This window comes from Nannospalax galili, unplaced genomic scaffold (genome assembly GCF_000622305.1).
Source record: "Nannospalax galili isolate Female #2095 unplaced genomic scaffold, S.galili_v1.0 scaffold1223, whole genome shotgun sequence".
Lineage (NCBI taxonomy): Eukaryota > Metazoa > Chordata > Mammalia > Rodentia > Spalacidae > Nannospalax > Nannospalax galili.
The window spans coordinates 209,386-223,888 of NW_008349784.1; the positions used below are offsets into that span (position 1 = coordinate 209,386).

The following is a 14,503-nucleotide window of genomic DNA, read 5'->3' on the forward strand; positions in this document are numbered from 1 at the left end:
GGACCACACAGGAGGGGACCACACAGGAGGGGACCACACAGGAGAAGACCACACAGGAGAAGACCACACAGGAGAAGACCACACGGGGGGACCACACGGGGGGACCACACAGGAGAAGATCACACAGGGGAAGAACACACAGGGGAAGAACACACAGGAGAGGACCACACAGGAGAGGACCACACAGGAGAGGACCACACAGGAGAAGACCACACAGGAGAAGAACACTCAGGGGGCCACACAGACCAAAGGGGACCACACTGGAGACCCGATGGACTAGCGTCTGAGCGATTTAAGGAGGGAAGGGATTTCTTGGCCTGTCCTGGCAGCGAAGGTGTGGTGGGAAGAGGCGGCCCCAGCTGCAGGGCAGGAGTGTGAGGCTCACATTGCTTCCCCACTCAGGAAGCAGAGTGAGGCGGATGGTGGTGCTCAGCCTGCTTTCTCCTTTTCTCCATTTAATTCAGTCCAGCCCTCAGGCCATTGCATGGTGTTGCCCAGGCTGAGAGTGGGTCTTCCCTCCTCAGTTAGTTCTCTCTGATAACACCCCACAGACATGCTCAGAGATGTGTCACTTAGGTGATTGAGTTTTTAAATCCAGTCAGTCGACCAGGAAGATATCATACAGGTGACCCATACAGTGCACACACAAGTGAACACTCGGATTGACAGGTCAGTGTCCCCAGGGTTCTGTGTCATTGCTGTGTGGCTTTCTTTGTGTGCTCTGTGCTTCCTGGGCCTGGTGAGGGAGGCTGGCCCAGGAGACCTTGGTCCAGGCATTTCACATTTACAGTCATAACTGAGCCTGGGTTTATCAGAGTAACCTGAGCATTGCTCAGCTGAGACCTGGTGGGCCTCCATTAGAGTCTCCAGTGGGAGGACATATTCCACAGGACCACAGTGGCCAGGGTGGACCAGGTACCTCTCATGACCATCATGTCCCTGAATGGTGCCGTCAGGACCTCTTTGGAGACAACCAGGCCCCGATCATAGACACCTAGTCAGAGTTACCACTCCCCAAGTAGGAAACTGCAGGGAGTCTCCACCCAGGTGCATACAGTAAGGATCGCCTATAGCATCCTAGTAGTTTAGGCGCAGGCATCCCACATCTGGCTCCTCCTTCCAGGTCCTTCTCCATAAGCCCAAATGCAGGTGAGCTTCTTGGGGTCGTCTTCAACAAAGTGTCCCAAACCTCAGCACCACTCCCATGGCTCTGGGAGGCTCAGAGGCCAACTGCAGAGTGCCAAGAGTCCAGAGCCCAGTGAGCGCATACATTCCTCTCTAGCCTACCCAGACCCTGAGGGCCAAATTGCAGCCTTCCAGCATAAGTGCTTTTCTCACCATACAGCTGGGCAAACACCTCACTCCCAGTGAAGTCGCCACATCCTGGGGTGAGAAAAGCTTTGTGGACCTTTGAAATGTTAACAAGCTTGTTCACTCTCTTACAAGTTCGAGGAGGAGGGGGCCATGTGCCATGTATAGGCTTGCCCTGGCACTTGTGGTGTGCAGCGTCTCCCCAGTGGCTCCCACCAGCTGCTTTGTGATCTGAGCCAGGCTTGAATGACTGCCTCTAATGTGATTTGGGAAAGTCGTGGGAGGAAGGAATTGTACTGGGAAATCTCAAGCCTGCAGGAAACTGATGGGGCAGAAAAGAACCCTGTGTCCTCAGAAAACAAAACGAATTCAGTGATGCCAGGCACACTTCTCTCTCTGGGTCCCATAGCGAAGGCTGATATTGGGCCATGGGCCTTGGAATTTACAGGGCTTCATAGAGTCAACATGTGGGTAGCTTGAAAATCAGCATTTCCAACAAGCTCCCAGTTGCTGCTGAGCCCAGAGCCCATGCTGGATGTCTGTGGGCTGTGGCTGGTGGAAGGACTCCCCAATGGACCAACACTCTGCCAGGCCTCAGCAGCTCCAGTTCTGCGGACAGCTGATCTTTTGAAGCTCCCACTTGTCCTCAGTGACATCCTTGGTAGCCCATGGGCAAAAGAGACCAGACTTCTGGTTGTTACAATGAGCTTTGTACACCAAGATGCAAAGAGCTGGGCCACATTACAGAATGCAAAGTCTGTGCCAGGCTCAGCATCTCCTTGTTTAATTCACCCAGGTGACAGTTTGTGCATTTCAGAGTGTCCAACCACAGCAGATTAACTCCCAGAAACTTGGGCACACAGCCAGCCACAGTGATCAGAAACACAGCCCTGCAGAATGCTTGCTTTATACATGTGTCCGGCAAGTGTTTCATACGCTATATGGTACTGACAAGCCACAGAAAAGGAAAGGTGGATTGGTGAGATAACTCAGCAGGCAAAGGAGATTGCTGCCAAGCCTGAGGACCTGAGTTTGATCCTGCTCCTCAGGACCCACATTGTAGGAGAGAACTGTCTCCTGCAGGTTGTCCTCTGACCACCACATGCATGCCATGGCATCCGCACATCCCCTACAAAGTAAATAAATCATGTAAAAAGAAAAACCTTAGGAAACAATGATTCTTTGAGCTGTGTCGTCGTCCTCTGCCTACTTGGTTTGCTCCCTCTTCACTTGAGCTCCTTCCCTGTGGAGAAACCCTGGCCCCTGGCCTGAGGCGATGCATTCTCAGAAAAGGGGAAAAGTTGGGCTAGATCATGGGCTCTGAATCCGTCAGAGATGCAGTCAGTCCTAGAGAAGGCTGGAGAATCTGGTCTACGCTCTGATGTCCCAGTGTGGGCTCAATAAACAGTTGTCAGATGATGAGATCTGATTGTTCACAAGCACTGACAGACAGCTTGCTGAATAGCTTCACAGGTGCCAGGGCTTGATGGAAAGCCTCTGGTGGTCTGCCTAGGGTCCCACAAAAGCCACCTTCCTGGAGGCTATCTCGATGTGGGAAAACCCAGTTCTGATGGCTCACCCTGGCCTGTGGATGAGTAGCCTTGACATTCCCACAGACACCCCCAGGTACAGGCTCTGAGGCTGCTCGCTGCTCAGGCTATGCCATCCTAGCGGGCTCTGTCGTTCTGAGCGGTCGTTGCCTTGTGAAGTCTTCGCAGTTAATATGGCTGGCAAACCACAAAGCAGGAACAGGCAGCACAAAGCCACCTGTGCTGGTTGAGAACAGGATGCTGTGATTAGAAACATTAGAGTGGTATGTTGCTGACAATTCATTGACCCTGTGTGTATGTATGTGTGCACATGTGTGAGCATGTGTGAGTATATATGTATGCATGTTTGTGTGTATATACATGTGTCTGCATGCCTGTGTATGTGCGTGCATTTCTGTTCCTCAGAGGAGCCTGGATCTCAGGTTTTACCCTGCCCTTTGGCAGTGGTAGAGAAGTTACTGAAAAACCAGAATTAAAATGAGAACTGTTGAGTCCACAGGGAGTTCCCCCACCATACTGGGGACCCTGAGGGTATGCAAGGGCCTGGGCTGAGGGATCCAGCAAGGGCTGCAGTTCCAACAGCTTTCAGTGCTGTGAGCCCCAGCATGACCACCTCAAGGCACAGTGGTGGTGGTGGATGTGTCTGAGGAGATACTGGGATAGGATTTCATCCAAGCTGCAGCCACCAATCCTAGACCACCCCAGCAGGCACAGGAGACCAGCCTCTCATGCTGAGATGTCCTTCCTCTACCATGGAAGGCAGCACCCACCTTTTCCATCTTCCCAGGTCCATTCCCCTCCCCGAGGCCTGTCACTGTCAGGGTCTGCTGTTGCTGACCGCTGTGTGGTAACAAAACGACAGGCCCACAGAGGGCCAGGCCTTAAGTTCTGGTCTCACAAGGCAGGAGCGCTGTGGAGGCCATTCTCAGAGGGAGGCCACACCCACCCACAGGAGGGGAAGAAGGGCCTGTCAGGATGATCCCAATGCTTCCCTCCAATTCCAGACGCAGGCAGACTCAGAAGGCACTGACAGTAGGTCCAGGTCTGTGTTAGTCAGGGTTCTCCAAAGAAACAGAACCATTAGAATGAATAGACATGTATAGAGATTTATCAGCCTAGCTCACAGGATAGAGTCTGAGTAGTCCAACAATGGCTGCACCACACTGGAGAGGCTGAGAATCCGTACTCGCTCAGTCCACGAGGCTGGATGTCTCAGTAGTCCCAATCTGGTGCTGAAGGTCTGACAAATTTCAAAAGAGCAGCTAGTCTTCAGTCTACAGCAGCAAGACGAATTCACCAGCGAGAGAGAAGGCAAGCAGCAAGAAACCATGCGTTCTCCTCTGCCGTGGCCTTTTATACCGGCTGCCATCAGAAGATAACGCCCACTTTTAGCGTGTGTCTTCCGGCTTCAGATGATCCGATCAAGAAGATCTCTCTCATTTCAGTTAATCCTAAATCCAGTCAAGTTGACACCCAGGATTAGCCATCACAAGGTCCGAGGAGAGGTAACCTATTTCCAGACTCAGTATCTTGGTCTTTGACACAGGGCAACATCCTCCAGCCACCTGCAAAAGACCAGGAATGTGGAAGAAAACCATTCACTCAAGGTGTCTGGGACCCAACGATGGCCACCCATGACCAGCTAAAGCAAAGAACCATTTAGCTAACCTGGGGCACATGAACTAAACCAGCATCCATTGCTTAAACCACTGAGTTATGGTGACGTTTGTTGTACAGGGAATGCTGTGACTGTGGTAGGGTTTTACCTGAACTGACAGTTGTAGGTACGGGCCCAAATGGTCCTCTTCTTGGGGTCAAGTTGATGACTAGGACCAGGGGGACTGGGGTCATGTTTGAGTGTGAAATGTCCCCCACAGGCTCATGTGCTTGAACCCTTGGTTCCCAACTACTGAGGGTGTTTTAGGAGGCTGCAGAACCTTCAGGAAGAAGTGGGTCACTGGAGGAGTGCCTTGAGTGCACTGGGCCTAAGCACTCTGCTTCCTGTCTGCATGTTGATGTGACCATCCCCAAGCTCCCACCAGCATGGACATTGTCCATTCCAGTTGTCACATCTTTCTGCCATGATGGACTGTGTCCTCCGAACTGTGCTGTCACTGTTAGGTACTCCAAAACAACACTGAGAAACATAATTCAGGTGGGTCGGGGCATCTGGTGTCGGTCCCTGGGAAGTGGCCTGCCCTCCACTCAGGTGCAAAACCTCCGCTGTACTCTGAGCATGTTGAGCTCATCAGAGGAGCTGGAGGCATTGTCCACCCAGCTGCTGCTGCAGGTTTGCCTCGGGCCAAGTAAAGAGCTACTGTCCCATTATGATTTGAGTGATAATATCATGTATTTTGGAGGGAGAGAATAATTGGAAGAGTTTAACTGTATCTCTTCTTAAGAAACTCAGGAGACAAGTGTGGTGCCTTCCTGGGAGAAGCAGGGAGTCCCAGGGCGAGAACTGAACTGGGGAAGGTGAACTACAATTTTTCTTTCTGGAGCTGATATCTCATCCTAGCATAAGGCAGATCTACAGCTGGATGTGGTTCTGTGGCTTGGAACAATACCGATCAACACTGAGGCCATGAAGTGATGTATTCCGACAGTGATGAACCAGCAAGCGATGGGATTGGTGGGTTCAAATGAAACTAACAAGACACAAACCACCCGTTATTTGAGCTGTAGAGAAATTCATTTCTGTAAACACTTTTTAAAATGATTTCATCCAGTTATTTTAGGATCTCCACTACTCCTGGAAATGAGACAACTGATAATTTAAAGAACTTTCCTTCAACTATTCAGTACCAAAGACAAGCCTAAAGCCCAGTCCATCAGGAAGAGCAGAATGGCCACTTGCTGCTGACCTTCAGAAGACCTTACCTCTCAGGAGCAGCCGCATCTGCGGTGAGCATCCCTTTCATATAATAGGTTAAATCTTGAAAATAGGAATCAAGACAAGTACCGCATGGGACTTATTTCACTCTGATTCCAAGAGGGAGGTAGAGAAAGAACTCCTCCCTGGTGGGGCGCAAACCCAGTTTGTGTAGACCCACGATGGCAAGGTGGACACCTAGCAAGACGGGGGCAAAGCTTCAGGGGCAGGGATTCTCCTGAAAGTTGCACATTCTTCTCAACATAACCAGTACCCCCATGAATGAAGGCTGGGGGGACGGTAGGCAGTCCTGGTATCTGCCAGACAAGGATGCGTCACCTTGACACAGCCTGGAGAGCCCTACAGGCAGAAGAGACATCACACCTGTGTGACTGAGCTGCTTTCCTCTGACTGCACCCACAGTGGCTTTTCCTCAATGACAGTGGCATGCTCACCTGCACGCTGGTTGTGACAAGAGCCCGTGGTGCCTGTCCCCAGGCAGTGACCAGAGGAGTTTTCATTATTTTCTACCTGGCTCAGATTTCTGCCTCAGTCCTGAGTATGGTGGTCTCCCCATTGGCCTTAATTTGTCATGAAAGCGTATTTGCCAGATTCCCCAGTCAGGGACCCAAACACCCCAGTCATGTCCTGCCACAGGCCTGTGAGTACCGAGACAGCTAGTCACTCATTCATTCATTCTTCATTCATTCATTCCCCGAGTGCCTGTTATCCAAGGACAAAATAACATGCTGTGGCGTAATGAAGAGGTACAGTGAGCTGTGGGAATGTGGCGGGCGTGGGGTTAAGAAGGCCACAGAGGTAATAAAATGCTCTTCAAAGAAGATATTTGATTTAGGCTCTTGAGCATGAGGGGAAGGGAATGGTCTGGTGACCCCGGCAGGGTTTACATCTGGAAGAGGCACTGCATCACGGACCACTGAGTAACACGCATCACCTCATGATTCACAGCAGGAAATATATGCCTGGACACCACGCTAAGCAGCATTTCAACAGAAGAAGCAGGCTGCAGTTGTAGCTCAATGGCAGAGTACTTGTCTAGCATACACAAGGCCCTGGGCTCAAGCCCAAGCCTGTCTTTCCCCAAACTTAGCCTCTACAGTGGTACAAGTATCATTTGTTGCCAATCAGGTTAGAGGGATTTAAGGAATGATAGTGTTCTGTTACGCCGCAGGAAGGGACCTGACCTCACACGTATGTGACTGACGTAGTAGACGAAGCAGGAGATGGGAAGGGCGTGCTCCATTGCTATAATCGGAAGGGAAGCCAGAACTTGAGAAAACTACCCAGGACTGCACACACTAGCAAAGGTAGACGACTTAGTATTCGCTACAGGAAGATGGAAACTCATGTGTGAGTTATTACATGGTCGTGAGGATTCATGTGTATAAGAAATGTTTAATGACATGGAAAATCATGATGTATAAATAAGTATGTATGTTATAAAGTGCATAATATTATCTCAGCTACAGAAGCGTGGTATGTTTGGTCACATGAATTGAATAAGTTAGGTTATGGACTTAAGATTCCTGTCGTTATGGGGTTTTTCCCCAGTGCAGCAGTGTGGGCAGCTGTGACCCTAGGGGGTCCTGAAGGATCTACCCTTGTGAGTAGATTACCCCATTCCTGGGCTGACAGATTTATGGATTAGTGGGTTAACAGGTTACGAAGGGAATGTCTTTGTTATAAAAAAGAGTTCTTTCTAGGGCACTTGTTCCCTCAGGCTATATGATATATGATGACCCTCACCAGAGGCCAAACAGATCACAGTGTTGTGAATGTGGTCTTGTAGTCCCCAGAACTGTGAGTCAAAACAAACTCCACTCTTCATAAATCTCCTGATGTTGTGCATATTATTATAGTTATAGAAGATGGACCAAATGCATCTCTACCTAATTCCTACATGAATTTATTTTAACCTGCTCAGGTAACCAAATACTACTCTAGGCAGCTTAAATAATGGGCATTTATTGTCTCAAAGCTCTGGAAGCTGGACATCCAAGTCAAGGTGTTGGCCATGCCTACTGGCTTGCAGATGGCCACCCTAATGTCTTCTAACGAGGCCAGTAGACACACTGGATCAGGGCCACACCCCTCTGTTGCTCTTACAACCTTAATTTCTTCTTGGAAGGGCTCATCTTTGCATGCAGTCACCTCTCACACTAGGGCTCCAACTTATAAGAACTGAACGGGGCACAGTACAGTCTGTTGCAAAGACCAAGAAGCCTGATAGCAAGAATTGAGTAGAGGGAACCAGGTACTGGGGAGACACTGAACAATCTTGCACAATAGACCTGGAGTTAAGACAAAAACCAGACACTCCGGATTTCAACTGCGGTGATCTTCTATTCGGATCTTATTGTGGAATCAGAAGTGGATTTAGTTCTCATGAAGCTGGAGCTTGCAGAGCAAAAAGAGGAGAGCTACGCAGAGAAAGCCCCATCTGCACCTGGGTATTCAATTGCACTTGCGTAGCACAGAACTTTATAAGATTTGCAAGGGAAAGGCTGCCACGTGGCAGCAAGTTGCATGACTCCCAGAGCTGAGGCAGAGCTGAGGACTTCGGGGGACAACCAGTCAGACAACAGGTGGGGCCTGGCTCAGCACCAGTGCGTTCTCTAAAAACCTAAGAAAATGCAATGGAAGAAAACACACTATAGCATTTGTAACACGCACTGGAGTAAAACAGGTGTTAACACACAGCGGGAATCAAAGCGTGAAGCACGCTCCTGTGGCTTTCCACAGCCAAGGTGCGGCAGCTGAAGGTCGGATGTGGCATTTTAATTATGCATGTTTCCTATAAAGAATAATATATTATTATCAAGAGGTGATTGTTCCCAGAATACAAAGCTGGTTTACATTAAAAATCAATTTAGTTTACTATATTGAAACAATAGGGGGAAAATTGTGACTTTTATCTTTTTGCAAAATACTTTAGACGGGACCCAAATTCGCGAAACACAGGCCAACTACAAACACGAAGGGCCTCTCAGCCTGGACACTGTCTAAAAGCTGACATGTCCTTGATGTACCCTCAGACTCTCAGACCCTTCTGAAGGGACTTGTGAATTCTCTAATTCTGACCTTTTTTAAAAAAAATCTTTTTGACTCTTCTAAGTATTTGTAGTTTTGTATCAAATAATCTTATTTTAAGACTGATAATAAAAGTAAAGAATAAATGTGTAATTTGCACAGTGACAGACAGGCAGGCCACATGGACCGGACATGATGTGCAGGTACCAGTGAACATAATGAGCTATGGGAAAGACTTACAGATGACGAGGGTCTCCTGAAACCTGTCACTCTAGAAGAGTAGTCGGAACACTAGAGAAAGAACTGTCAAAATCAATTTTTTCAGGATTCTTCAAGTTAATTCCAAATTTGCAACAATCTTAGGAGTACTTGTTTAAGAAAAATGGTTGAATCTTGAAACTGTATCCAGAATATACAAATGACTCATGTAACTTGATGAGAAAATAAACAACCTAATAAAAATGGTAAAAAAATATTTGGAAAGGCACTTCAGTAAAGTATTACCCTATACAACCTGAAGTATACATTTCAAATAAGTGCATTTTATCCCATGCAAATTAAATCTCAGTGAAAGTGATTTCAGAGTTTAATAATAAAAGCTCAGCAACACATTTGAAGCAATGCTTTGATATGTAATACATAGGCACATGAAAAGTGGCTCAATATCTTTAATGACCGTCCAAAGGCAGATTCAAACCCCTGTGGGAAAGAGCTATATAACAGCCTGGGATGGTGTCCAAGGTGCACTCAGGGGAGGTGGGGATGTCCACACCCGGACAGTGGGGGTTACCCTGGTGTTGGCACTTGTCAAGCATTTTAAATGGGCACACTTTGTTGCACATAATACCTATCTTAGTAGAATTTACTTAAGAGGTTGATTTTAAAAAGACTAAACCTGTGGAAGATAAAACTGAAATCACCCCCCCCATAACTTCTATATAACAACGCCAAATATTTCCCCAAACTTGACATTGGAACAGTGTGTGTCCATTCCAATAGACAGCTGTCTCTGTCCAGTCTGTGGGATGTTCCCGGAAGCAGCTGCTGGAGTGCACAGAACAGAGAAGCTGCCCAGCAGAGCATCTCTCACAGCAAGATGGCCCTGGAAAGGGACAGTCTGGAAGCAGCCAACAGCCAGTGAAGGTACAGGACAGTAAAAAGCCCAAGGCTTCATTGCAGGATCCGCCAGGGAGCCGGGAGCAGAGCAGTCTCTGTTCCCCAGGGAGGGTGGATTCTGCACCACCTCCGTGGAGCAGGGGACTGGGGAACCCAGATCTCAAGGAAGCAAAGGACTCCTCTCTAGAGGGCTGCCCTGGACCAGCCCATGTCATTGTGATGATTAACCATGGCTGGCATCTTGAGAGGATCTGGAACCAGCTGACAGACCTCAAGGACATTCTGTGAGGTCGTTTCCAGGAAGCATGAACTGGGAGAAGACTCTTCTCAGAGTGGCTGCCAGATGTGAAGAGGTCTGAGGGAAAAGCAGTGCCTGCTTTTGAGCATGTCTATTTCCCGTCCTTCCCTGACATGACAGCCCAGATTTTTTTTTTTTTTTTTTTACTTCCTAGTGAGCCTAGAAGACCAGCAACTCTCCAGGAATCTGTGAGGTCCTCAGTGCCAGATTCGGACTGCTGAGGCATCCGGCTTCATGGATGGAGGCATTACCAGGATCTCAGTCTCTCCAAGCCATTGTCGGACTGCACAGTCCCTATAGTGTAAGACATTTTAGTAAATCCCTTTATAACATATATAATTCCGTCAGTTCTGTTCCGTTAGAGAATCCTAATACAGTGAAGGTCAGGGCTCGGATGCCCACTCTATTTTTCAGATGAGAAATGGGAGTTGCAGGTGGTAAACACCTTGCTCTGTGTTGGTCAGAAAGCACTTGAATTAGGATTTCAACCATGGAGCTCAGACTCAGCCCCACACTTTTCCAATGTCCCTTGGAGCTCCTCTACTCACTGATGACAGAAGATAACAGCACAGGGGAGCAAAGAAGTTGCAAAACAGGACAAGGGAGCAATGGGCAGAGTTCAGGAAACCAGAACACGGCAATGTGAGCTGATCAGAGGGCACACACGACAGGAAGGAAGTGAGCCTCCGACAGGTGAGACCCTTGCAGAGACTGATAACAGGTGAGCTCCACTCACAAGCAATCAACAAAAAACATATTTAAAAGCAGGCAAGAGACATGTTCCTAAAGAAGACATTCAGGGGCTGGAGGGATGGCCCACGGGATAAAGCGCTTGCCAGGCAAGTGTGCCGATTTGTGTGTGGAGTCCCCCAAGGCAAGTAAAACCCAAACCCCAAAAACCTTAGCACAGAGCTGCAATCCCAGCATTCCTGAGGTGCGGGGAGAGGTAGACAGAAGCAGCTTTGGAAGCCACAGGCCATCAGCAAAGAAGAGACCTCTTTCAATCAAGGTGCAAGGTAAAGGTGGACACAGGAGGTGCCCTTTGACCTCCACCCACTTTACAGGCACCAAGAGACACATACAACATACACACGTCATAAACACATATACATACATCATACCACACAGCACACACACACATACACAAAGAAGACACACAGAGACCAGTGACCAACATCACTAATATTAGGACATGAGATCAAAGCCATGCTGAACTGCTTTCTCCACACATTCAAGGTTGGCAACCATGAAACAAAACGGAAGATGACGTGGGCTGAGGCCATGAAGAAACTGGGACTCTGCACTGTAGATGGCATGTACCATGGTGCAGCTACTGTGGGGAACAACATGGCAGTTTCTCAAACATTAAAAGTACAATGGCCATGTGACATGCAGGGTCCACTGGTGAGTGTAGACCTGTGCTGGGCAGCCTCGGTTGTCAGTTGACACATCTGGGTAGAGGGGACCTCAGTGAAAGCGTTTCCTCCATTGACTGGCCTGGCCATGTCTGTGGAGCATTTCCTTGGTTGTTGAGTGCTGTGGGAGGGCCCGGCCTGTTGTGGGTGGTGCCACCCCTGGGCAGGTGGGCCTGGGTTTTATAAGAAAGGCTGAGCACAGGTCAGTAAGCAGAGTTCCTCCACAGACTGTGCCCCAGGCTCCTGCCCCGCCTCCCCTCCCTGATAAACTGTCAGCTGAAGGTGAGATAACCCTTTCCTCCCTGGGTTGGTTTTGGTCAGTGTTTTTATCACAGCAACAGAAAGTAACTGGAACAATACCACCAATTATTTCTTTTTAGCTTAAAACAAAATGAATTGAAGATGAAGAGGCAGGACCTGGCATCTTCCCTGTGCCAGAACAGAAGAGAGAGCACCAAGGGGGTCCCCAGGGCAGTGAGGGGCGAAACTATCTTTGCAGACAAGATTCTGTGCACTCCGCCAAGGTGGAACTGGTCAGAGAGTGCAGTGCAAGGAGCCATCATGAAATGATGCGGAAACAGGTGCACAGCGCTCTCCAGTGTCTCTTCCATCCCACCTCCACCCCCATATATTTTCTAAATAACTTCTTGCTGTCCACGTACCAACTGTCCTTTAACGCGGAGGCTCCGCACAGCAGCCCTTCCTGGCAGTTTGTGGGGCATGATGAAGTGGCGTGTGGGCTGCTGGTAATTAGCACCTCAGGAGAAGTCTGTCCTTGGGGAGGAGTCTGACTCCGTCCTTACCACAGAGTGCAGGCTTTGGAGTTGGCACAGGTGCAAGGCAGGCAGGCCTGAGGCTGGGAACCCTTACCTAACACCTGGAGCATCCTGGGGACAGCTTTGCTTTTGAAGTTGCCCCGGCTCCATGTCCTGCGTTATGGTTGCAATGGCGCCATCTTAAGTTTGCTCAAGGTCACTGCACGCAGACTGGTCGGCTGCGAAGCAGCAGTGCCCCTCTGTGTTTCACGCTCTGTCTTTTGAAGGTTTGCTGTAGGCATTTCTCATTTTCCTGTTTGCTTCATTTTAGATCGGCCTGCGGCAACACTTGCTTCTCTGACCTGCTGATGGCCGCTTATGGAGGCCGGGTCAGTCGTTCCGAACTGCTCCCTTTGCTGTCTGGCTCCTCCGGTAGAATGCCTACTTGAAGAAGATGGAGGCCAGGCTGCCCCAAAGCTCAGAGAAGGCGGGTGGCAGTTGAAGCAGGTAAGGAGCATGGCAGCAGTCGACACCACCCATCGCCTACCTGCTCAGGGCGGGCAGGTAGACTGGTGGGCATCACCCTCTGGGATGCCCTGCATGACAGTGGATGGGAGACACACCTGGGGGCACTTCACTTAGCCGCCCCATGCTGGGCAAGGCAGTCCTCCTCTCTTCACTAGACTCCCCGAGGGGTTGTATTGCCAACTGCCTAGCCAATTCCCACCTCCTATTCTTATCACACCATCCTCTGAAGGGGTTATCCAAATTTCCAATAGGGAATTGAGATGTAGACCGCTCTGGCTTCTTCCATGCTGAACAGGGACGCAGGGTGAAGCAATTGGAGTACCCCTTCAGTGACTCTATTTAAAATACTCCAAAATTGCATAACTCTTGTCTCTAAGGGGAAAAGAAATTCCTTGAATCATGAATAGGAGATGTGAAGGAGAAGTAAAGGCAAGAGTAATTAGCATTACAAGTTCTAGACAGGGAACTGGAAAAAAGTCAGAACAGGGCAATTTTCAAATGTTCATATGAGAGTCCATTGGAGTTTCTTGGCAAGGGTTTCCAAGAGCATCCCTCTATTGGGTTCCTCCTCATTTTTCTTTTGTCTTCCAAGGCTGGACTAGTTGGCTGGGAAGAGTGGCTGGATATTCAGGTGACGGTCCAGTGACCCTGCTTGGCCCTCCTTTAATGAATGAGCACAACCATCAACAAGCCCAATTGTGGCCATGTTTAGAGATCAGGCTCAGCCAAACTGGTGATGATGGTAATTATTTCATTCAGAAGAGACTGCTGTATAGCATTATCATATTAAAAGAACCTGGAATTTAAAAGGATTTGGTGCTAGGATCCACATAGGGAGAACATATGTCATTTGTTTTTCTGAGTCTGTGTTACTTCACTTAGTATAACAGTTTCTAGATCCATCCATTTACCTGCGAATTTCATATTTCATCTTTCTTTACTGCTGACTAGAACTCCATTGTGTAAATATACCACATTTTTGTTAACCACTCGTCAGTTGAGGGACACTTAGGTTGCTTCCATCTCTTAGGTATTGTGAAAAGACCAGCAACAAACATGGTTGTACAAGTGTCTCTACAACAGGATGAGTCCTTTGGGTATATGCCCAGGACCAGGTCATATGGTAGGTTCATTTTTAGTATTTTAAGAGTTCTCCACACTGTTTTCCATGGAGGTTGCACGAGTTTGCAGTCCCACCAGCAGTGATTGAGCGTTCCCCTTTCTCCACATCCTTGCCAGCATTTGGTATCATTTGTTCTCTTGATAGCCAATCTGGTTGGGGTAAGGTGGTACCTTAGGGTGGTTTTCATTTGCATTTCCCTAATCACTAACGATGTTGAACACTTTTTGAGGTGTTTCTTAGCCATCTTTATTTCTTCCTTTGAGAACTCTCTGTTTAAATCTTTAGCCCATCTTTTAATTGGGCCATTTGGTTTCTCGATTCTTTGTTTTTTGAGTTCTTTTTTTGTTTTGTTTTCTTTTTTGAGTTCTTTATATATTCTGGAAGTTAAACCTCTGTCAGATATTTCACTGGTGAAGATTTTTTCCCATTCTGTGGGTTTTCTCTTTACTTTCTTGGTTGTTTCTTTTGCTGTACAGAAGCTTTT

General features: G+C 48.4%; 1 protein-coding gene across 1 annotated transcript in view; it reads left to right on the forward strand.

The window, feature by feature from the left end:
- Nucleotides 1-14,503, forward strand: part of Tcerg1l (transcription elongation regulator 1 like) — a 254,902-nt gene that overhangs the window by 1,089 nt on the left and 239,310 nt on the right. Inside the window, exon 2 of the mRNA XM_017801666.1 lies at nucleotides 12,700-12,800. Coding sequence (XP_017657155.1) covers nucleotides 12,700-12,800 — 101 coding nt within the window. The remainder of the gene's footprint in view (nucleotides 1-12,699; nucleotides 12,801-14,503) is intronic.